The 25,859-nt window shown below is 31.6% G+C and overlaps 1 protein-coding gene across 18 annotated transcripts in view; it reads right to left on the reverse strand.

The window, feature by feature from the left end:
- LOC130444483 (protein lap4-like) overlaps positions 1 to 25,859 on the reverse strand; it is a 169,688-nt gene that overhangs the window by 67,817 nt on the left and 76,012 nt on the right. For 15 of the 18 annotated variants that reach the window (XR_008909959.1, XM_056779615.1, XM_056779613.1 and 12 more), the window contains exon 8: positions 25,045 to 25,224. The exons of the other annotated variants lie outside the window; for them this stretch is intronic. Coding sequence is in view for 14 of the 15 variants with exons in the window: in XM_056779615.1 (XP_056635593.1) it covers positions 25,045 to 25,224 (180 nt within the window). In the remaining variant the exon portion in view is untranslated. The remainder of the gene's footprint in view (positions 1 to 25,044; positions 25,225 to 25,859) is intronic. 18 annotated transcript variants of the gene reach the window in all.

The raw sequence follows: 25,859 nt of genomic DNA on the forward strand, positions 1-25,859 counted from the left end.
TTGTAAATAAGCATTGAAAGGGTGGTTATCGATCATAACATGTTATTGGATTTTGAGATCTCATTTTGAAGCTAATGCTATTAGCTTCAAGATTGTTGTATACAATTCAATCTTTTTTGGCAGGTGACTTTTGATTGTAGGGGTGTCGCCTGAGTCGATTTTTTTTTGCCCAGGACTGTATATTATCCAGTTATGACCTACCTTTCCGAAATCCTAATTTTTCTTCGCTCAAATCGTTCATATGTTGATTTATTTATTATTATGGTAGATAGTCTCGCGATTGATAGCAAGACATTAATTAATTTATAATTTTCAGTAGATTTTTTATTTCTTTTTTTATATAAGGGATACATGTAAGATGAATTTCAGTTTTTTGGGATTTCTTCTTTCGATTTTGTTAAACCTGAATGAAAAATACATTTCCTATAATCTAAATCAGAGTTCTATAAACCTGCGACAAGATTAGTGATTTAGCAGTTATATAATATGTTTTTTGTCTCAACTCTGATTTCTATTTATAAGACTATTTCAGATCCTCAAATGTATTTACCTTCATTTGACTGGTTTAAATACAAGAACATCGAAACCTGTTGTTGATAACGAACATAAAACTAGTTGATATTTTATTCTCGACATTATTCACTTTCACTTTCTAAACAGCAGAATTTATTAGCCTATGTAAAGTTTATACGTTAGGTAACGATTAAAGGGAATAGGTTAACATTCTTTCAAGTATGTTAACATAATTGTGAAACCAATAAAATACGTTTCTTTATATAAACAATTAGGTGTTAAGGTTTACTAGTAAACAAATGGAAAATTCACCAAAATATTTCATCCCTTAGTTTAAACCTATACGAAGTGAAAAAAGTTAAATTTCTTCAGTTTCATTATTTCTGAGGCCCTTAACATCTTGATTTTAGGTTTTTTTCTGATTAAAAAGGATGAACAATTGTAGTTTTGTTTATAAATTTGTAATTTCTTGGAAGAATAATCATAGTTAAGTACTTGGGAGTAAGTATAATTTATAAGGATGTGAATTATATTGTAATCAAGGCCAGGAGAGCAAAAGGAAGACTGCAAAGATTCGTCGTAAAAAGTTTTGGTAATTATTTAGTTTAGGTTGTATACGCCCGATTTCCTTAAAATTTCAGTATGTTGTGGAGAAAATTATGCTGCTTAATTTAATATAAAGATATAAAGGGTGCGGAAATTATTCCTTCATATACTTTTTCGAGGTTGAAAATTTAGATTAGGTTAGGGTAGGTTAGGCTTATACTGAAAATATTGGCGAGATATTCGTGATAACATATCTTTTTATGGAAGAACTAGATCTCATTATCGTCAGTATTTTTTGGAATTTCTATTTAAAAGACATTATTCATATTCAAATAGACTTGAAGAAATGTCACGAATGTATCCAATAGAAATTAATGATTATTTGTACGTGTAAATAAATGATTATTATTTTTGTAAAAAGATAGTCTAAATTTTTAATAATAAATCAAGGATGATATCGCCAAGAATAGAAATAAATTGAGCCGACAGACTACGCTAGAGAAATTCGATGTTTTCAACCATTTTTTTCATTTTACCTCTTTTATTACGCATTTAAACTGATACCTAAGTATGAAAATCTAAATTTCAACACTTTTTTGGCCACTACAAAATCCAAAAACCATAAATTTGCCTCCGAAAACACTTTTTTGGCCACTACAAAATCCAAAAACCGTAAATTTGCCTCCGAAAACACTTTTTTGGCCACTACAAAATCCAAAAACCGTAAATTTGCCTCCGAAAACACTTTTTTGGCCACTACAAAATCCAAAAACCATAAATTTGTCTGCGAAAACTGTATTTAAATTTTTTTGCGCAGTCTGTACTATTTTTTTTAGGCAAGGACATTCAAAAACGAAAACAATTCAATATTATAACGTAAACAATTTCTACAAATCATTAATAATTTTTCAGGTTAGGTTAGGATTCTCTTTCTTCTTGCTTTCTTTGTAACGTGTAGCGTGAATTTCATAAGAATTTAATCAATGTATAAATTTTTTTTCTTGTCAACAGAATTAATACTACCATTAAAAATATAATTTTATTTTTTTTATTAACCAGAAAAGTGTTGAAATGTTGGTTTCGAAATTTTGGTTTTTTATGTTAGGTCTTATCACCACGTTTTTATTAGTTTCACTTGTAAGTGACTTATTGGTTTCGATTTCGCCCCACTTAGAACGTTAAGATTCAATTGAGCTTTGCACACTAGCCACAGATCGAGGATAATGCAATAATTCGATCAAGATATCTGATTATCTCGATTAGATTCTCCAGGATTCATAAATTTCATCACAGCACACATCATCAAGTCGCAGTATGATTTTTCTAATGCACTTATCTAGTAAAAACTTCTTCAAAGCCTTTTGGATATTCCAGAAGGTTTTGGTTGTTTTCAGTAACAGTTGAAGAGGGTTTCGGCGAGAACAACAACGAAAAGTTCAAACAATAACTCGGATTTGACTACGGCGCCCAAAATTTGGAAAGAAATAATATCATGTTGAAATAAAATAATTGTGAATAGTAGAAGTTTTTTATAAATAAATGTGGGTATAAATTTTACCCAAATTCTGATTTGAATCTTTATGTTCCAGTAGTAAGTTTACAGCGAAATTTAAATACTTAAATATTCTCACTACGTTTACAAGTTTTGTTTTAATGATCTGCTTCCCGGATATAATTGACACGAAAATTATTAAACATTGAAATGAATAATAACCGTAATTCCAAAAATTAATTCGATTTTTTTCTATCAAATATTTTTTTAGAACAGGAACTATCAGAGCAAGGAAACGGTGGGCGTTTTTTGAAATTATTTTATACCATTAAACGACAATCCGTCTATTAAAAGATAATAAATCATACCAGTCACAACGAACAGTTATTTCTACCTCTATTTAAAAAAAAACCATTCAAGAATAGAAAGAAGGAAAAGCATAGTTAATGAGATATTCTTTGCAATGGTATAATGAGATCATTATGATTACTATCTCATACAGAAACGTAGACGTGCTTTTTGAATGATGTTATTATGGGTAATAAAATAGAATTGAAAAGTCCCACAGAAAATGAGCATAAATTATTAAAAATAATCAATTTCGTGCTACACTAATTGCTGTAAAAAAGGGTCAAATTGACAACTAAAATATAAACAACCAGAAGAAAATGTGCAACCGAAGGACTGGAAGAAGAATAATCTACGTGAGATTGATCGATGAGGAATGTCGAGTTTCTAATTACGACGACGAGAATGAAGAAAAGGACGCAGGACATAATCACAAACATTTCAATTCAATTTAACATGCCTTGACAGTGCTGGTCATTGGCACACAAAAAATATAAAGTAGAACGACATCAAATAACCATCAAGTTTTGTGTGCTTGCTATGAAGTCTTCTTATTGTCACAGCTTGTCTTTTACCTAAAAAGTGCAGGGTTATATAGGCTATTCACTAAACTATGCACTAACTTACTACAAACACTTATATAGTTTATTTAAATTTACCGTTGGGTTTACTTGTATATCTCGATGTGTTCGACATAACATCAGATTATTCACTGACTATTCGCTGATGAACATGCGCGTGTGTGTGATTCTAGAATGTGAAGAAACTAAAAGGCCACCCCAGAAATTGATTTTATAAAAACGGCGACAACATACTGTGAATAAGTTATAAAACCAATAACAAGAAATTTCCCTCCGCCAAACTTTAGATTCTATTAAATTAATACAACAGGCTTCACGATCTACGTCAACGGACGAATTCATAACATGCTATATTTGATTGATTTGTTCTTCAGAATTTTTTCAAGCCTAGAGTTTCAAGAAGTATCAAAGCTTTAGTATAAACTAGATGTGGAAATTAAGTGATATGATAACGTTAGTTATGGCAACACTGGAACAACGCTATTTGGAGAGGTGATAGATGGACTTGTAGTACGATTTTGAGTGGTAATTGTTTTTCTCTCTCCATATATTGTTACAACATATTTTGTAAAAAGACGTAAGTAATTATATATTTTAATAAAGACCGAAATTGTTCGAAAAGTCTATTTTTACCTATTTTAAATGCTTATTTTCATTCAGAAGATACTTAAATCAAGACAATTTAGCAACAAAAACATACAAAAGGGTCTAAGAAATAAGAAACTGAAAAATTTATCCATTAAGTTTGATCTACAAAGAAAATGCTTAAATATTAATTACGAAGATAATTTACAAAATTTGGTCTAATCTTTTTTCTCCATTTGCAATAGCATATTGTCATGGGAATTATTTCTTGATAGGTTGCTTCATACATACGAGATAAGACTTTGCTTCATACTTGGTCACAGTTTAATAGAAACTTTGTAAAACATCTTCCAAAGGAGATGTTTTTGATTGAAGAACGGACTTCACGGTAGCATGTTTCAAGTAATCTGAAGGTTTTCTTCATCTTCTTTCTAATATGGATGACCATAGTAGATGTTCATTGATAGCAACTTTTCCCGGAAGAAGTTCAGCATTGTAGCTATCGTTTAGGTGGTCTTCTTCCTTCTGAGTTGTTCAGTTTTGCGTTCCAGTTTGTTCCAGAGTTTAAGTCTTCCTGTATTCTGCATTCCACTATGCTGTTTAATATCTTTATTCCGTATTCTTTGTAGTTATCCTATTCGTATCTAGTATTGTTTCTGCTGAGTATCTACTGGTAGGTCCTACAGTCGTTTTATATATCTTGATTTTACTTCCGGTATTTGTTCTTCCAAACTATATCTTTCAAGCATCCTGAAATTCGTCCTTTTTCATTGTTTGTTCTCTTACTTAGGTAATTTTAGCTTTCAGGTATTCAAAATAATTCATTTGTTAGATAATTTTTGAGTCGACTTCCAACTTAAATCGTATCGGTTCTTTGAACGTCACTAGGCATTTGGTCTTCTCGGTATTGATGAGCATGTTTAATTGTTTTACTTTAGTGTTAACGGTATGTAATAGTCTTTGAGGATTATCTTCGGTATCGTCAATAAGAACAACATCGTTAGTATAGCAAATGTAAGTATCTCCAATATATAGCGTATGTGCTACTGAATAATGTGTTCCAGATGAAATTCTGAATTTTACTACGTTTACTAATAGGAATCAGTTCTATTGGTGGTTTACAATACAATAAAATTACAGATAGTACAATCAAAAACTCTGACTCTGCTTTTTTATTTATCACGACTAACTAGAAATTTTTGGATCATTTCAGATTCATACATGAACAGGCATCGATAGTCTTAGAAAATTATTGTAAAGGAGAAAAGAAGCGCTTGGAAAAAATCACCAGATCATTAGAAAGGTTGGCAACGCTGTCGAATTCCGATGGATTCATAGTTCAGCTTAAGTCATATCCTGAATCTTTAGCCTTTAGCCTAAGTTCGGATTATTTTTTATGGTGTGAATTATTAAATAAATTTTTTAAAAGAGACATGAGGTTTAAATTTCGACAGTTACATGCGAAAAAAAGAGTTTTAACCTACTGGAGGATTTGGGGTTGATTGGTAGTCTATTAATGAAAATATTTATACATTTTTACCCCTTCTTTGAATAGAAAGTGATATATTAGCGATGACGGATTATTCTACAGGGCAATCTGACAACTGGATGGGCATTGGAAGTTTGTATTCTGTTGGAATTTTGTATATATTCAGATGATGGCAAAATAATTTCTTTTTAAGTACGCCACTGTGTTAGAAAGGTTGAAATAATTCACCATAAACAAAAGATCAAAAGAAGGCAACAAATATGGTATATCGGACCGACCGATCGATCATATTAAATTGGTCAGGATTGAAAGATACATTCAAATTGGCATTTTGTCGATGCACTAGATTATTGTGATGATTATAATGTGGAGCAGAGATAAATATGATTATCTGATGATCGGGTCTAGAAGTTTTTTTGTAAAATTTCTAATTATTGAAGCAGATCAATTTCAACAAATGAAAAGCCAAAGTAAATGACGTTTTTAGGCTATATGGTATATGGTAGGGTTTAGGATCGATAAACTAATTTTCTATTATGGAATTTGATTCGGAGATTAATTACGATGATAATGCGATGAAGATAACTGATAATATATAAATATGATTAGTAATAAATGAAAATGAACCAAGTAGCTTTCGAAAACCGTATAGTTGCACAGTTTAAAAAAATTACCCACTCACACTAAAATAGTTGCAGCATCAAACTGCAATTATGGGGAAATATTTTTGATGGTTAAATGAATGTAGAAAACAATCCAGAGGCCGATAAGCCTCCTAGAATAGAAGATAAGAGGCTTACGACTCATTCAATTAGGAATGGAAAACATATGAATATTCAAAAACCAACTCACACTAAAATAGTTACAGTATGAAGCTGCAATTATGGGGAAATGTTTTTGATGTTTAGATCGATGTAGGAAAAAATCAAGAGGCTCATATGTCGCCTAGAATAGAAGATAAGAGGCTTTAAACTTATTCAATTATGAATGGAAAACATATGAATATTCAAAAACCAACTCACACTAAAATAGTTACAGTATGAAGCTGCAATTATGGGGAAATGTTTTTGATGTTTAGATCGATGTAGGAAAAAATCAAGAGGCTCATATGTCGCCTAGAATAGAAGATAAGAGGCTTTAAACTTATTCAATTATGAATGGAAAACATATGAATATTCAAAAACCAACTCACACTAAAATAGTTACAGTATGAAGCTGCAATTATGGGAAAATGTTTTTGATGTTTAGATCGATGCAGGAAAAAATCAAGAGGCTCATATGTCGCCTAGAATAGAAGATAAGAGGCTTTAAACTTATTCAATTATGAATGGAAAACATATGAATATTCAAAAACCAACTCACACTAAAATAGTTACAGTATGAAGCTGCAATTATGGGGAAATGTTTTTGATGTTTAGATCGATGTAGGAAAAAATCAAGAGGCTCATATGTCGCCTAGAATAGAAGATAAGAGGCTTTAAACTTATTCAATTATGAATGGAAAACATATGAATATTCAAAAACCCACTCACATTAAAATAGTTGCAGCATCAAGCTGCAATTATGGGAAAATGTTTTTGATGTTTAGATCGATGCAGGAAAAAATCAAGAGGCTCATATGTCGCCTAGAATAGAAGATAAGAGGCTTTAAACTTATTCAATTATGAATGGAAAACATATGAATATTCAAAAGCCCACTCACACTAAAATAGTTGCAGCATTAAACTGCAATTATGGGGAAGTGTTTTTGAAGATTAGATGCACGTGAAGTGCTGTTATCGGCAGTTAAAGGCTATTTTGAGGAGTGTGCATTTCAGTGTATGGAGCTAAAAGGAGATTATGTTGAAGTCGTTATTTTTAGTTAACTTCGACTTTGTAAGTGATTTGAATGCAGTGTTCTTAAACATTGAATTAAAATATTCGATTATCGTTTTCTATTTTTAATCACGAATTTCGTAATGAAAAGTAATAACATCTAGATAAAGATACAACTTACAATTAGTATTGATTCTTTGAACTAATTTAAAAGTAAGAACGTGGACAGGAATTTCATGAGAATGATCTCATAACTGTAAATTGATAATTTAATTCAAGTTTTAATCAGTCGTTATGAGATTCAATACCAAAAAAAAAAAAAAAAAATACAAGTCAATTAAGCTTTAACGACACGTCAAGACGTAATGAAATAAATGGACAATTTAATCGATAGGACTTAATTGGAAACTACTGGGGTAGATGAACGAAATAAAAACTATAAATTATTAAGTAATAATATTATTTTTGCAAACCTAATAGATTTAACGAAACTATCAATCATAGATTAATGTGTTTTTGTAATATTATAATATAGAAGATGAGAGGATGTAATAATGAATCGATTTTTTTATGGTTGTGTTTCTTCTTCATATCCTGCAATTCATCATTTCCTCAGCATCTTTTATAATTATTTCCTTTATTATAAAATATATAAAATTGATACGTTTGTAAGATGTAAATAGGTCAACAAACTATTCGAATTTTTGAATTTTATTTGAGCACGAATTCAATTTGACATCTTATTAGTAGATTAATACAATTCAAAACATCACGAACGACCTCAGTATTTCGTTTCAATATGAAACAAAATATTGGAATTTCTCCAAAGACAAACTGCCAGGAAGATACATCATAACAAGAGCTGAGTCAGGGGCGGCTAGTGCTGCAGAGCTCCCAAATAAATTAATAAATAAAATGATGATGCATAATCCAAATAATAATCTCAATACTTCGCAATCGAATTGTAACACCATGATAATTAACTGCAAACGAAACACCAACGTCCAGTCAAGTCAATTGCGTGTTATGTGCACTCTTTCCATAACCAACGTTAAATAGTGTTTTTTTTTTGAGATGTTTTGGAAGTAAGTAGTTGCTTAAAATGATTTAAACTCAATAAAAATATACTATAATAGAGTGGATGTGATTCTGGGAATTATGAAAGTTGTTTTTATAAACAAGAAGAAAAGATACAATTAAAAACGAAAGGTAGACCAATACCAAATATTATTATAGAAAAAATTGATGTAAGTAGGGGAAGAAGCTACATTATTCGAGATATTTGTGCCAAAAATGGTTAGCTTCGTGGTTATAACCAATAAAATGCATTTTATTGTTTAATCTACCTACTTTTTAGTGGCGACAAATCTCGGACGGAAATAGGAAATCAGATACTGCTTACTGAGTTAATCTACAGATATAAATGTGTCGAAGAATAGTCTGTGGAAACCCCAAGATACGTCTTTGCAAAAGCTGTACGATCTACAGAAGTTCAGAATCAATATTCACAGACATCTTCACACTAAAATAGTTGCAGCATCAAGCTGCAATTATGGGGAAGTGTTTTTGACGGTTAAATGAATATAGAAAACAATCCAGATGCCGATAGGCCTCCTAGAATAGAAGATAAGAGGCTTTAAACTTATTCAATTATGAATGGAAAACAAATGAATATTCAAAAATCAACTCACACTAAAATAGTTACAGTATGAAGCTGCAATTATGGGGAAATGTTTTTGATGTTTAGATCGATGTAGGAAAAAATCAAGAGGCTTATATGTCGCCTAGAATAGAAGATAATAGACTTTAAACTTATTCAATTATAAATGGAAAACAAATGAATATTCAAACACCAACACACACTAAAATAGTTGCAGCATCAAGCTGCAATTATGGGGAAGTGTTTTTGACGGTTAAATGAATATAGAAAACAATCCAGATGCCGATAGGCCTCCTAGAATAGAAGATAAGAGGCTTTAAACTTATTCAATTATGAATGGAAAACATATGAATATTCAAAAGCCCACTCACACTAAAATAGTTGCAGCATCAAGCTGCAATTATGGGGAAATGTTTTTGATGTTTAGATCGATGTAGGAAAAAATCAAGAGGCTTATATGTCGCCTAGAATAGAAGATAATAGACTTTTAAACTTATTCAATTATGAATGGAAAACAAATGAATATTCAAAAATCAACTCACACTAAAATAGTTACAGTATGAAGCTGCAATTATGGGGAAATGTTTTTGATGTTTAGATCGATGTAGGAAAAAATCAAGAGGCTTATATGTCGCCTAGAATAGAAGATAATAGACTTTAAACTTATTCAATTATAAATGGAAAACAAATGAATATTCAAACACCAACACACACTAAAATAGTTGCAGCATCAAGCTGCAATTATGGGGAAGTGTTTTTGACGGTTAAATGAATATAGAAAACAATCCAGATGCCGATAGGCCTCCTAGAATAGAAGATAAGAGGCTTTAAACTTATTCAATTATGAATGGAAAACATATGAATATTCAAAAGCCCACTCACACTAAAATAGTTGCAGCATCAAGCTGCAATTATGGGGAAATGTTTTTGATGTTTAGATCGATGTAGGAAAAAATCAAGAGGCTTATATGTCGCCTAGAATAGAAGATAATAGACTTTAAACTTATTCAATTATGAATGGAAAACAAATGAATATTCAAAAATCAACTCACACTAAAATAGTTACAGTATGAAGCTGCAATTATGGGGAAATGTTTTTGATGTTTAGATCGATGTAGGAAAAAATCAAGAGGCTTATATGTCGCCTAGAATAGAAGATAATAGACTTTAAACTTATTCAATTATGAATGGAAAACAAATGAATATTCAAAAATCAACTCACACTAAAATAGTTACAGTATGAAGCTGCAATTATGGGGAAATGTTTTTGATGTTTAGATCGATGTAGGAAAAAATCAAGAGGCTTATATGTCGCCTAGAATAGAAGATAATAGACTTTAAACTTATTCAATTATGAATGGAAAACAAATGAATATTCAAACACCAACACACACTAAAATAGTTGCAGCATCAAGCTGCAATTATGGGGAAGTGTTTTTGATGGTTAAATGAATGTAGAAAACAATCCAGATGCCGATAGGCCTCCTAGAATAGGAGATAAGAGGCTTTTTACTTATTTAATTATGAATGGAAAACATATGAATATTCATAAACCAATTCACACTAAAATAGTTACAGTATGAAGCTGCAATTGTGGGGAAATGTTTTTGATGTTTAGATCGATGTAGGAAAAAATCAAGAGGCTTATATGTCGCCTAGAATAGAAGATAAAAGACTTTAAACTTATTCAATTATGAATGGAAAACAAATGAATATTCAAACACCAACACACACTAAAATAGTTGCAGCATCAAGCTGCAATTATGGTGAAGTGTTTTTGACGGTTAAATGAATATAGAAAACAATCCAGATGCCGATAGGCCTCCTAGAATAGAAGATAAGAGGCTTTAAACTTATTCAATTATGAATGGAAAACATATGAATATTCAAAAGCCCACTCACACTAAAATAGTTGCAGCATCAAGCTGCAATTATGGGAAAATGTTTTTGATGTTTAGATCGATGTAGGAAAAAATCAAGAGGCTTATATGTCGCCTAGAATAGAAGATAATAGACTTTAAACTTATTCAATTATGAATGGAAAACAAATGAATATTCAAAAATCAACTCACACTAAAATAGTTACAGTATGAAGCTGCAATTATGGGGAAATGTTTTTGATGTTTAGATCGATGTAGGAAAAAATCAAGAGGCTTATATGTCGCCTAGAATAGAAGATAATAGACTTTTAAACTTTTAAACTTATTCAATTATGAATGGAAAACAAATGATTATTCAAAAACGAACTCACACTAAAATAGTTGCAGCACCAAGCTGCAATTATGGGAAAGTGTTTTTGATGGTTAAATGAATGTAGAAAACAATCCAGAGGCCGATGGGACTCCTAGAATAGGAGATAAGAGGCTTTAAACTTATTCAATTATGAATGGAAAACATAGGAATATTCAAAAATTTATTATTAAGCGCAAAAAATTCATATCTACTCAGAAGTGAGCATTTTGTGATCAAAATTAAAGATTAGAACAAAAAAACGTTCATTTTAACTTTAAGGTATTTAAGTACCTCAAATTTTTAATCAAAATACTGTCACTCACACAAACTAACCACGAGGTAAAGTGAAGAAAAGAATGTAATAAATAAAATTAACACGTACGAGAAGTGGGTACTTTCAATTCATATAAGTACCGTCGACACCGTCAGATCTAAAAATAAACACGTTACGAAAGAAAACGTAATCTTTCATGTTTACGCTTTTTTATTGATTCCGCCAAGTTACTGCTTGAACTCGAAAATTAAATGCAAATTTGTGGTACTATAACAATGCTACTTTAATAAACAACACCTCGAGCCAAAAACATCGTTTCACAAATTCAAATTATGTAACCGGTTAAAAATGTTTACAGTAAGATGTGTAAATAAGAAGGTTGCAATATATTTTCTATAAAGATAAATATCCTAAATTAGTTAGAAAATTACGTAAAGAGAAATGCAATGTTTGAAGTGAGAAACTGATATCAAGAATCAATTGAAAAAATTAGAACAGTCAGTCCAAGCATTATTATTGCAAAGTTTGAAAATCTATTTCAAGTAATAAAACGTGTAAATGAGATTTGATGAATCAAATTTCAACGAAACTATGGATAAATCGAAGACATTGGAATCAGTCAAAATAAAATTGAATAGTGCAAGAAACAAGAAATGGAATGAAAATGATGCGTAATTGAATAATAAGAATGAATTAAAAAGCATTTTGCTGTACATAATTTAGTCAGGTAGCTTATTGCGGATCCTAAACTAGACCGATATTCATATCACAATTTTACGAACGTCGCACACTGTGGCTATACATGGCTATAAATCAGAAACTCTATAAATATATGCCAAAGTTGTTTATTATGAATAGGATGTGTTATTACTGCAAATAAATCACATAGTTAGTTTTATTTTAATTCAAAAGGCATTATAGTAAGACATAAATATTTTCTTCTAGTTGTTTATTTACATATTCATACAAAAAAGATACAGCTATTACATACATAGAAGGAAATTTTTCTGAAGCACTCATCCTGATTATGTCATAATGGTGTCGAGATAACTCCGCGTCCACTAAAACCGCTTGAGCAGTCAAGTCAAAGTTACGGCCCGCGGGCCGCTTCCGGCCCCTGGGCTGTATCAATAAGGCCCGCGATCCCAATGTGTCACAGAAAAAAGAATCATGTTTTTTAGAGCTTTTAGATTCTATTCGATTCTTCTACGGATGTTTTAAATACTCGTACTTTCTACGAATGTTTATATATATATTATAATAATTCTGTTCATTTTATTTTAAAGCTGGCCCACCTACGAATTCAAAATTTAATATATGGCCCTCTGCAAAATTGAGTTTGACACATCTGCGCTAGAACGTCTTCACTTGACATAATTTGTTTCTCAAGCGACTTCTCAAATGCATTTCTGTATCGACTCGCACGTTTCGGAGATGTGCTGGTAATATTATCTAACACTTTTGAAGCTTCGGTTTGTCCAGTAGCTCTTAAACTCATTTGAGCGGCATAATTTAATACATTTATTGATGTAGACTATCTCAACTGTCTTGTTTTTAGTTGTTTCGTTTGCTCAGAACTAGATTTAAATGGAATTTCTGGGCGACCTTTTTTTCTTTTAGGAGTCTCTACATCTTCTCTTATTGTAAATGCCACTCAGCATTATTTTTGAGAAACATTTTTTCTATTCTGAACGCTTTCATCCAGCGCGATTTAAAGTGTGATTTGAAATATGATAAAGTTTTATTTAAGCGCTTTAAAAGCTTTTCACTTTCAATATTTTGTTCGCTTCATTATTTCATCTTTTAAATAATCAAAGTGTTGATCGATTTCATTTTTATTTGAAATTCTGAGAGTATTAAAAAGTTGATTTCGTTCCGGAAATAAAATAATGATAAAATTAAAATATTATTTTTACCCTATCTTATTTCAGTACACAGACTAATTTTTTTAAGCAAAGTGCAAGAAACCTATACAATATTGCAAAGCTCAAAATAATACCAATTATAAAAAAAATTTTCAAAACTTGGACTATATTGAAACCTAACTAAAAGCTTACATATATTTTGGAAAATGTTAAGATAATTTTGTTTTTTTTTTGTTTTTTGTTCTAAATAATATTAACTAAATATATAAAGTTTTCTGCGAATATAATTTTATTAAAATGTTACATACCACAAGTCGACGGTTCCATAATGAAATTCAAACACAAACTATGAAAATATAGCTTTAAATCCACACAAAAAATTCAAAAGTCAAATCTACATATCAGTACACGTACACTATCCGTAGAAAACTGACTTTAGTACAGGGATGGGGGGATTAATGATAACATTTACCTCTGTTATAATGAAGGGGATATTGGTTTTTCCAAAAATTTGTTAATTACTTCTTCGATTTTTGCCATGTATAGGAACTGTCCGCCCCAGTGTGCGTCGCGTTAAATTTTCGGAGGAAATTACAAATTTCAAACTTGACCTACTAGAACTTTTGATTTCAATTAATATTTTTTGCGTTCCTTCCATATTTGGTAAAATATTAGATTCTAGATGTTGAATAATTGTTATTGAGCGATTATCTACGATTTACCGTCTCAAACGGATTTTGCACTAAAGTTTAATACTTTTTGATGCTGAAAGGTCGGAAAATTTAAGAAGCCCAGTAAGGCGGCTCCTAGACCCTTTGTACAATATATTTTATTGTACAATAAGATGATTGAAAAGCGCTTAGAATTCAAACGATCAATTAAATTGCACAATAAACGAATTACTGCGCAATGTTTTCATGTTTAGTAGGTTGGTATATGTCGTCTGTACTAGATCAGAATTTCATCGACTGGAGATGTATCTTAAGCTCCTTCCGTTACTTAGTTCTCAAAGTATTGAATTTTTTCATCACCTTTGACATTCCACAAATATGGCAATTATCTGTACAGTTAGATACATTCGACGATAAACTCCCTTTTCTCAACTTTTTCACTCTCTTTTTCCGCGCGTGTACTCCTCGTCAAAACGAAATACAGACTAAAAAATATTGCGCAATACTGATCCTACACAATGCAATGGAAAAATATGGTGCAATAAAAATAAAAACACACTCAAACTTTTGTTCAATAATAGTGGAATCTTCAATATTAACCCTAAACGGTCAATAATATTGCACAATTCGTAATATTGAGCTATAAAATTGATTGTCTGGGGGCCGCCTAACAAAGACATCTACTAATAGACCTCTTAAGTTTATCAAAAGCTAGACCTGAAATCGCCATAAACAACTAACAAAAACTAGACAATGTTGTCAGGTTGTGTCTAATTTATTTAGTTATAATGATTATTTTTTTTGTATTTCAAACTTAAGAAATGATGAAACATTATGAATATAGGTTACCAATTAGTACATTGTGCAACGTTCAAGTAAAGAAACCGAACGCTAGATTCATTAATTTCTGTAAGCGCCATTGGCAAGTGATGCCATTCCAGTTCCAGAAAAGAAATACGAATTTTTAGTAAAATTTTTGATAATTATACACTTTCACGGTCACCTGGTTTTTTGGCTCTAGAAAATCGAAAAATGGATGGATTTTAATGATCTTGGTCTCAAAATGTTCCATTTTACGGCGGATTTATAAAAAAATTAGTAGAAATAGTTGGAATGAAAATTTCTCATAGTTTTAATGTTTTAAATCGTAAAAAAAAACGGTTTTGCAAAAAATTATGGTAATTATACACTTTCACGGTCACCTGGTTTTTTGGCTCTAGAAAATCGAAAAATGGATGGATTTTAATGATCTTGGTCTCAAAAATGTTCCATTTTAAGGCGGATTTATAAAAAAAATTAGTAGAAATACCTGGAATGAAAATTTGTCATAGTTTTACTGTTTTAATTCGTAAAAAAAACCGTTTTGCAAAATAATTCTTTACAAAAAATTATTTCATTATCAGATAAAGTTCTTATATTTTTTTTTGTATTCTACATAAATTAATAAATAATTTAAAAAAAAATCCAAAAAGATTGATTTTTTTAGTTTTTATAGCTTAAAATGAAATCGATGAAAAACAATCAATTTTCGTGAATAGTTTCGTACTATATTCTTCAATGTTAATAGTTTTTGGACCATTAAAAATCGAAAAATAGATAAATTTTATAATTTTGGTTAGGTTAGGTTAGGTTGTTTTGTATCACTGGATATTGTAAGTGCTTCAAATGTATTCAATTCACAATTGTTGCAACTCATTGTCAATATATTTCAATTTATTATTAACAAAATCCTACAACTCACAATTATTCAAAAAAATTAACTTTTTTGAATTTTTTTTTTCAAAATATTCATTTTTTTATGTAAATTGCGAAAAAAAATATACGAACTTGATTCCACGACGTCAGAAACAGTTACGAAGGATTATATGTAGAAAGTCATTTTTTTGCATTTAAAATCATGAATATTTATTTTTTTTAATTTTCGTATTTTTATTATAAATCCGCCGAAAAATGGAACATTTTGAGACCAAGATCATTAAAATCCATCCATTTTTCGATTTTCTAGAGCCAAAAAACCAGGTGACCGCGAAAGAGTATAATTACCAAATTTTTAGTTGGATGGTTTTGCTCAGTAACCTCACAATAATAGAACTCGAGAGAATTAATAGTAGACAGATATTTAAAGGGAAATAATTCATTTTTATAATTCAATAAACCATAGACAAATGAAACAACCCGTCTGTTTATAGTATTTACCCACTGGCCGCAAGGATCAGTTTCCGGTTAACAATGAACGTGATCCGTGTTAATTTCTAAACATTCACAACCACACCCGATCATAGTTTCCGAAAAGTCCTAATATGTTGTTTTTAGAGGTTTATTACTATAAAAATATAATAATTTCAAAATATAAAATTTTTTATTCGGTTAAATTCGAAAATTTTTTTCAAAAGTTCATCCTTTTCATTAATTATTTAATCTGCTAAGCTTCTATTAGAAATTCTTTTAGACTGAAATAATTAATTGGGTTTATATTAATAAAGATGATTATAGAAATTATTAATATATTTTATCATATCATCGGGTTGGGTCAAGAGGTTTTTTTCGCGAAAAAAAATTATTGAAACCAAACTGTTTCAACAATTCAAAATTTGACAGGAGAAATTGGAATGATCAAGAACTTTTTATCATTTTTTTTTATAATCTAGATGCACGAGTTTGATATTCAATGAACGAAAGTAGGATGCACATATTTTTTTTAAAGTAATTTAAGAATGATAAAGCGTCACGAAATGTATATCAACACTCGATCTTTTTATTTCAAAGCTACAGTTTAGACCTTTCAAGAAATCGAGCAGCCTAATGAATCAGATATTTTTTTTCAATCCATTTCTTATAATCACTGAAAAGTATTCAATTTAATTTCTCTACAATTTTTTTTACTTGACAAAAAGTAACTGGCGTTTCAGACTTTTTAGAAGTAACTGTAAACGAAAAATAGTTTAAATTTTTTGTAATACTTTTTGTATAATAGATTGTAAATTGTTATTTGCTCTGTTATTTTTTTTTGGTTTAATAAATTTCAATTATTATTATTATTTTATTCAAATCGATGGAGAACCGTTTTAAATGGGGGGTAAGCTGAAAAGTGTCCATTTGTGTACTAAAAATGTAGCTAGTGTAGCAAGTGATAAACTAGAAAAAATTGCAGAACTTTCGAAAAACGCCAAAGAAATTTTACAGGTGACGATATTTTTGAAATTCCCGCGATCTCTAGAGAGTCGAAAATCGCGGTCATTTCGTAAGCAGGTAAGTAGGAGCAGAAATATCCAACAATCAAGGGCACTTTGTTGACCATGAAACAGGGGCCTACACCATTGAATCCAGCTAGAGGCACATGAGAAGAATATCGAGAGGGGGAATCAGAAGTAACTTGGACCTGCATATTTGTGAATTTATCAGGAAACGGCGAAAAAATGTGGATCCATTCGATGCAATCATTGTAGATATAAAATTTTTGTATCCTGGAAAGAATGATCGATCTCCAATGGAAGAGGATGAGGAAAGTGACTAAATTTTTGTGGAATAAAATTACTTTTCATTTATTTCTATTGTTTTTTTGCTCTTTTGAGATCGGGAAATATGTCGATGCTATCGATTCAGGTTAGGTTAGGTTAGGTCCGGTGCATTTACTGTCGTATTTCTATTTTTCTTTCCTTTTGGCCTTTTTTAACCAAATTTTTAATTCACGTTTTCAGCGCTGGCATTTATACAAAAAAATTTTGGTGTAGACGTTATTGTTTATTACCATCCATATATTATATGTACAAAATAGATAAATACTTATAATACGATATGACTCTATTGTTTTTCAAAATATTCTCCACGTTTGCATGCATTTAAACCAAGTGTCGAAGTATTTTCTCCATTCCGATTGAGGCACCTCTAAAACACATGATTTAAACGCATCAACAGCTTCATCAGGTGTGGAAAAAACAATTTATTTTTGATCTGCCGAAATAAGAAGAAATTATTGAGTTCCAATCAATAACCGTACGGCAAATGACTCATCAATTCGATTTTTTGACTGTTCAAAAACGTTTTCGTTTGAACTAATGTGTGTGTGAGTTCGCATTGTCATGGTGGAGAATAATTCGTCTTCTGCGATTGATTTCGAACACTTCCGGCAAACAAATGCTTGTGTACCATTCAGAATTGACCATTATACGTTGCTCCAATGAAACGGTAGCAATATAACCAGTTATTCCAAAAAAACAGGCGATTATTTGCTTCGAAGTGATTCGTCGTCTGTCACGATATTATAGACGTCTTTTGAAGTATTTTAGATGTTCATGCACTAATGAACTAATGTCCGAGTATGCCTCAATATCTCGGTGTGTCACCAGACGATGTTGTATTATCAGATTAAGCACAGCATCGATGTTTTCTGGCACAACAGCCAGTTTTCGACGACCTTCACAAAAATCATCCTGTAGCGAAGTGCGACCACTATTGAATTCGAAAAACCGGCGAAATACGTGGTTCAAGAGTGATTGGACACTTAAAGTGGAAGATTTTCATCAGCCGAGGAAGTTATCGCGTATTTAAGAGGCTAGAACATGCCTGATATCTTGTTTTTTTGTTAAGTGGCAATTTTATCTCGTATATATCAAGTTCAGCTTGTCAATAGTGGCTTTAGTGCCATTGTATTGCAATACGTGATGTAAATGCATCAACATCAAGTTTCAATTTTCGTTGAAGAAGATCTGAGGCATAAACGGAAATTCTATGACTCACATCGCTTTAAAAAGTGATGGATTTTTATCGACTATAAGTGCATAGAGTGATCAGAATTTTTTCTAAGGGAAATAACATTACTAGGGAAGTTTTCACACAGAAAAGGATCAACAGATTTTTCGTTCGCCTGGTACAAGTAACTTTTGATGCGCCGATTTTTCCGGCTCTATACGAATATAAAAAATGTGGGTTCTGACACTATTCTTGGCATTAAAAAGCCCACAAAATAATTCACCATATTATTATTTCATCACATATTTTCCTATTTTCTAAAGTAATAAAGATAAGAAATGCATTGCTTACTTAACAACTTTACTTAATACGACATTTAGTACATACAGAGTGAGTCAATGAAGTAATGCATAAATTAATTAGTTAAATAAACGGTAGGATAAAAATTTTCTGAAACAAGTTTTTATTTTAATTTTTTTAATGAATAATTCATGGTACAGGACGAATTTGAGTGACGACGTTTTGAGTTTAAGAATATTGTCATATGTATATTCACACACACAAAAATCTAATGAAGTGAAATCAGATAATCTATCGAGTTATGTTTTCGATTTCCTTTTACGTCTTATTTTTAGAATAATCTAGATTTTTCTTCATATAAGTATCGGGTGTTTTTTCGATCTAAAAAGAGGTTTTTGTGGTATAAGTTGTTTGTTATATAATTTTGCAGAAAATGTAGATACCGATAATGATTGAATTACGTACAATACATAAGATATTTTAAGTCTTTGTTAGGAATTTCCTCACAACAATATTGGATATATTAAATATACATGTTTCTACCCCCCCTGTGAGGCTCAGCAACGAAGTGCTTTCAAAATTCTTTTTTAGGGGTGCATCAATCCGGATTATCTCCATGCTTATCCTTTCTTTCCTCCTCTAGTCCTTATAACCACTTTGATTTGGACATTTCTCTTAATCTTGTATCTCCTAAATCCTACTGCAACATTCTCATTGAGGATACTGTGTTTTCGCACATGTCCCACCCATTTTCTTCTTTATTTTTTTTTAACTAAATCGTCCTCTTCAGTTCCTCATTTATCTCATAATGCTTATGTCGTCTGAATTCATTTTCATTAACATTTTTCCGTTATTGACGTTGTCTCTGCGTCGTAAATTTTTTTATTGGTATTATCATCATTTTTTGAATAATTATTTTGGTCTTGTTAGTTATCATCATTCCTCAAATTCTTAATCTACTTTCCGTATTTATTCCCTTTCTAAACCACTGTTAGAAAACATCAAATGACATTATCCCCCCATCCAAAAATACAATGATTTTGCCAAACAAATGATTCGCAATTTAAGCCGTAACGTACTCACAGAACTTAGTTATTTGTTTTTGAAATAAAGTGCCCCTTTTATTAGCTATACTAATCTTATATATTAAAAAATTGATGATTTCCATTCCGAGTCCGTTCAGGCGTTCTACTCAACCGATTTGCTTAACTTTTTTTTTTCAATGAAAGGTATTGATGCACAGATCAGCCATCAACCATCGAATTTCATCTAATTTTCACCATTCTCAAATGCGATTTCCCCCTGTACATTACTTATGGGAGTTTTTCACATACACACTTTCTATCCTCAATATCTCAGGTTCTATTCAAGATAGAGACTTCGTTTTGGTTTAAGAACACTCGCTGAAACACCCTCTTTCTTTTGAGTTTTTGAACACTTAAATCGGTTGAGTTGGAGAGGAGCTAGACGCGGAAATTCAATGTGGAGTTATGGATTTTTGTAGGTTTTTGGCAATTTTTCTACATTCAAAGATTTATATCTCAGGTTCTAATATAGCTACAGAGTTCGTTTTGGTTTAAGAACACTCGCTGAAACACCCTCTTTCTTTTGAGTTTTTGAACACTTAAATCGGTTGAGTTGGAGAGGAGCTAGACGCGGAAATTCAATGTGGAGTTATGGATTTTTGTAGGTTTTTGGCAATTTTTCTACATTCAAAGATTTATATCTCAGGTTCTAATATAGCTACAGAGTTCGTTTTGGTTTAAGAACACTCGCTGAAACACCTTCTTTCTTTTGAGTTTTTGAATACTTGAATCTGTTGAGTTGGAGAGGAGCTAGACGCGGAAAATCAATGTGAAATTATGGATTTTTGTAGGTTTTTGGCAATTTTTCTACATTCAAAGATTTATATCTCAGGTTCTAATATAGCTACAGAGTTCGTTTTGGTTTAAGAACACTCGCTGAAACACCCTCTTTCTTTTGAGTTTTTGAATACTTGAATCGGTTGAGTTGGAGAGGAGCTAGACGTAGAAATTCAATGTGGAGTTATGGATTTTTGTAGGTTTTTGGCAATTTTTCTACATTCAAAGATTTATATCTCAGGTTCTAATATAGCTACAGAGTTCGTTTTGGTTTAAGAACACTCGCTGAAACACCTTCTTTCTTTTGAGTTTTTGAATACTTGAATCTGTTGAGTTGGAGAGGAGCTAGACGCGGAAAATCAATGTGAAATTATGGATTTTTGTAGGTTTTTGGCAATTTTTCTACATTCAAAGATTTATATCTCAGGTTCTAATATAGCTACAGAGTTCGTTTTGGTTTAAGAACACTCGCTGAAACACCCTCTTTCTTTTGAGTTTTTGAATACTTGAATCGGTTGAGTTGGAGAGGAGCTAGACGTAGAAATTCAATGTGGAGTTATGGATTTTTGTAGGTTTTTGGCAATTTTTCTACATTCAAAGATTTATATCTCAGGTTCTAATATAGCTACAGAGTTCGTTTTGGTTTAAGAACACTCGCTGAAACACCTTCTTTCTTTTGAGTTTTTGAATACTTGAATCGGTTGAGTTGGAGAGGAGCTAGACGCGGAAAATCAATGTGAAGTTATGGATTTTTGTAGGTTTTTGGCAATTTTTCTACATTCAAAGATTTATATCTCAGGTTCTAATATAGCTACAGAGTTCGTTTTGGTTTAAGAACACTCGCTGAAACACCTTCTTTCTTTTGAGTTTTTGAATACTTGAATCGGTTGAGTTGGAGAGCAGCTAGACGCGGAAAATCAATGTGGAGTTATGGATTTTTGTAGGTTTTTGGCAATTTTTCTACATTCAAAGATTTATATCTCAGGTTCTAATATAGCTACAGAGTTCGTTTTGGTTTAAGAACACTCGCTGAAACACCCTCTTTCTTTTGAGTTTTTGAATACTTGAATCGGTTGAGTTGGAGAGGAGCTAGACGCGGAAAATCAATGTGAAATTATGGATTTTTGTAGGTTTTTGGCAATTTTTCTACATTCAAAGATTTATATCTCAGGTTCTAATATAGCTACAGAGTTCGTTTTGGTTTAAGAACACTCGCTGAAACACCCTCTTTCTTTTGAGTTTTTGAATACTTGAATCGGTTGAGTTGGAGAGGAGCTAGACGTGGAAATTCAATGTGGAGTTATGGATTTTTGTAGGTTTTTGGCAATTTTTCTACATTCAAAGATTTATATCTCAGGTTCTAATATAGCTACAGAGTTCGTTTTGGTTTAAGAACACTCGCTGAAACACCCTCTTTCTTTTGAGTTTTTGAATACTTGAATCGGTTGAGTTGGAGAGGAGCTAGACGTGGAAATTCAATGTGGAGTTATGGATTTTTGTAGGTTTTTGGCAATTTTTCTACATTCAAAGATTTATATCTCAGGTTCTAATATAGCTACAGAGTTCGTTTTGGTTTAAGAACACTCGCTGAAACATCTTCTTTCTTTTGAGTTTTTGAACACTTGAATCGGTTGAGTTGGAGAGCAGCTAGACGCGGAAAATCAATGTGGAGTTATGGATTTTTGTAGGTTTTTGGCAATTTTTCTACATTCAAAGATCTACATCTCAGGTTCTAATATAGCTACAGAGTTCGTTCTTTTCTATTATAATGATTTCTGATACTTATTTAATGGATTCGATTCGAGCGAAGCCGCGGGTAAAAGCTAGTAATAATATAATAATATTTGGTGGAGAAACTTTCGCATCCGCCGAAAATTGAAAAGTTTTCTTAAGGAGGAAAATGTAAATTGCATAATATGCCTAGTTTTCAAAATACCATTTATAATATTTACATAATTCACATGTTTAAGGACTATATCACGTATTGATAGTTTTTGTTCTGGTTTGAAATGAAAAAAAGATGAAATTATGATGTATAAAATTCGTGATTGGGAGTATTGTACAATACAAAACAGTTTAGAGGCTAATTTTTAGTTAATTAACATCAATTCTCATAATCGGAAAAGAAATTTTTATTGTAAAGAATGTGCTTCAGCCAATATTTCATTAATTGTAAGCCATTTCCTTATTTGTAGGAAACCAAAGACTAATTCTAGTTGAAATTGAAAACATTTCTAATATACTCCAAGGTTTGAGTGGCATTTCTATTTGTCTCCAAAGCTATCGAGGATTTCAGGATATATGCCGTTCTGATCCTCTGTACATAATGTTAAAATGAAGGAAGGTATAATTAACTTCTTGTCAAGCTCCATCCCCAATACGAGGGATGCTACTTTAGTTTTGAAATACACAAATAAAATCATAATTGGATATGGCTTTATTGATTCTCAAAATATTTCCGATTAAGAACATTTTTTCCAATTCTATTGAGGTACCTCCAAAACGAATGACCGCTTCTTCAAGTGTAGCAAAACGTTTATTTTTCATCTGTGGGAAAAATAAGAAATCATTTGGTGCTAAACAAGGACTGTACGGCGGATGATCCATCAATGTTTTGACTTGTCAAAAACGCTTTTGTTTGAACTGATGTGTGAGAGCTGAAGATGAAGATTGATTCGTCTTCTACGATTGGTTTTTTTGATGATTTTTCGATCTTTTCTAGTAAACAAATTCTTGTGTATCCATGCAGAATTGACCTTTCTATGTTGCTGTAATGGCAGTCGAGTTACTTCCAGAAAACAGGCAACCATTTGTTTCGAACAACTTTTTTTGGATTGGGATAGTCTTGGAAAACCCATACACTCGATTATGATTTAGTTTTGGGTTCTTATGTATAGATTTATGATTCATCGCTTCATTTCATGATCATCGAATTATGCGAACAAATATTTTTGACAGCCATTAATAAAGCGGAACGTGGCGGCTCGAGATAGTACTTACCATTCTCCATTTTTGACTAAAATGAATGTTTCTGGTATTTGTAAACAACTCAAATAGCACTCGTGTGACAAGAAGTTCTACGATAGCAATGTCGTAATGTTGATATTTCCTGTATTCGTGCTGAAGTAATTATTTACAAACATCTCAACAATCAAGTCAATGAGCCGAAACCATTGGTTCCAGTGTCCAGAGTTCAAATGTCAATAAAGACAACTACTTTACAGTTTTGAGACATCTGCTTGAAACAATTCATCGTACAAGACCAAATTTATTTATATAACTAGTCGTAACATTCCGGAAATATTGTTACTGATTTTTGAGACAAACACAAAACGATAGTCATCGCTCAGTCACCGTATTCGACTGATTTGGCTCCCTGTGACTTTTCCTCTTGCCGAACTTAAAAAATCGCTGCTATGATTCGTGAAAATCTTGCCATTCGTCTAGAGATTTTTGGCTTCGTCCTCCTGATTCTTTTTGCGTCAAAAACCTCGCATGTTTCTTGCATATTTGAACATTGTCGCCATGAGCTTGGAGACGATTCGTCAATTTTGTATTATATAATTAGAAATTGAAGAAATTAACCAAATACGATAATGAAATATTTAAAAATCAAGCAGTTGCTGCTTGATATGAAATTTCGAACGCGAGTCAAAGGACGGACGGGTGTAAATAAACAATAAATCGAGAGTGTGGATGGCTAACACTCTTATCTGCTCACTAAAACTCATGTCAATGCCTCCAGCTAACCTGTTAGTAAGAAAACAATTAGTAAATTTTGGAAAATGGCTTCAAATTTTAGCTCAATAAATGTTAGGAATACTACTGCAACAAAATACTTTACCTTTTCAGTACGATTAAACGAAAAAAATAATAACGGCATGCAAAAAGCACATACAAACATCACTAGCTAGACAGACATATCAATGATATACCACTAAATTGACTTTACGCACAAATTGATATTTTATCAATAAAATTCCAATTTTTCGGAAAATTATGAAAAAATTAGTTTTCGGTAAGTTTTCAATGAATTTTTAATTAATAGTAGATAAGACTGCGTCATGTTTGCAGTGGTATGTCATTGAAACATTATAAAAAAATTAAAAAGAGTTAAAAGACCTGTGCAATGATCGAGGCCACCTTGTCTTTGTCTATGGGCACCGACGTAATTCTTTTATTCTTGAGATGGTGAGGAGTATCACGTCTGTGTAGACGACTCGGTTTCGATGAAGAATCTCGCTCATCTGATGAAGAAGACACACGGCTGACGAATCCGACTCGACGAAGAGTCACCTGATCCTGTAGAAGCACACCACCCTCAGAAAGATTTAATAGTTAGATTGAAACATGCGTAGCGTTAACAAATTCCCTCGAATCAACTATTATAGAAGAGGTTTTCCATGACTCCGACGGAGCGCATCGTTAGTAGTTTTATATGCATACAATAAATCATTTACTCTAGACTCGTTTCAGGTTAATAGTGTTACACTCAAATGGTTTGGTACGAAAATTCAAAATCCATTAATTTTTGTACTTACAACACAATTTTTAGGGAATTTTGAGAATTTTATTTGAAAATGGTGAATGGAACTTGTCGGTTGTTGAAAACTAGATAATTCCCGAGAACTAAAAGTCTGTTTATTCTTCGCTGATAAAAACGCCACCGTATAGGTGATGCAGGGCCGTTTTTTTTGAATCCCCTATATTACATAATCAACGAAGACATTCAGACATTTGTCATATCTGTGGACAAGCTTTTTACTACCCTTTTCAAAGGAAGTTGTCGCCAATGAATTCAAGTAGAGTAAAAAACAGACCTTTTCTTTCGCCATTCTGTCAAATCGTTGAACCAGGTCATCTGAAACGACAGATTTGCCTTCTTGGTCCCCTTCATCATGCACGACAATCTTCAAACTTTCGACACCATCACTCAT

This window comes from Diorhabda sublineata, chromosome 5 (assembly GCF_026230105.1).
Source record: "Diorhabda sublineata isolate icDioSubl1.1 chromosome 5, icDioSubl1.1, whole genome shotgun sequence".
Classification (NCBI taxonomy): Eukaryota; Metazoa; Arthropoda; class Insecta; order Coleoptera; family Chrysomelidae; genus Diorhabda; species Diorhabda sublineata.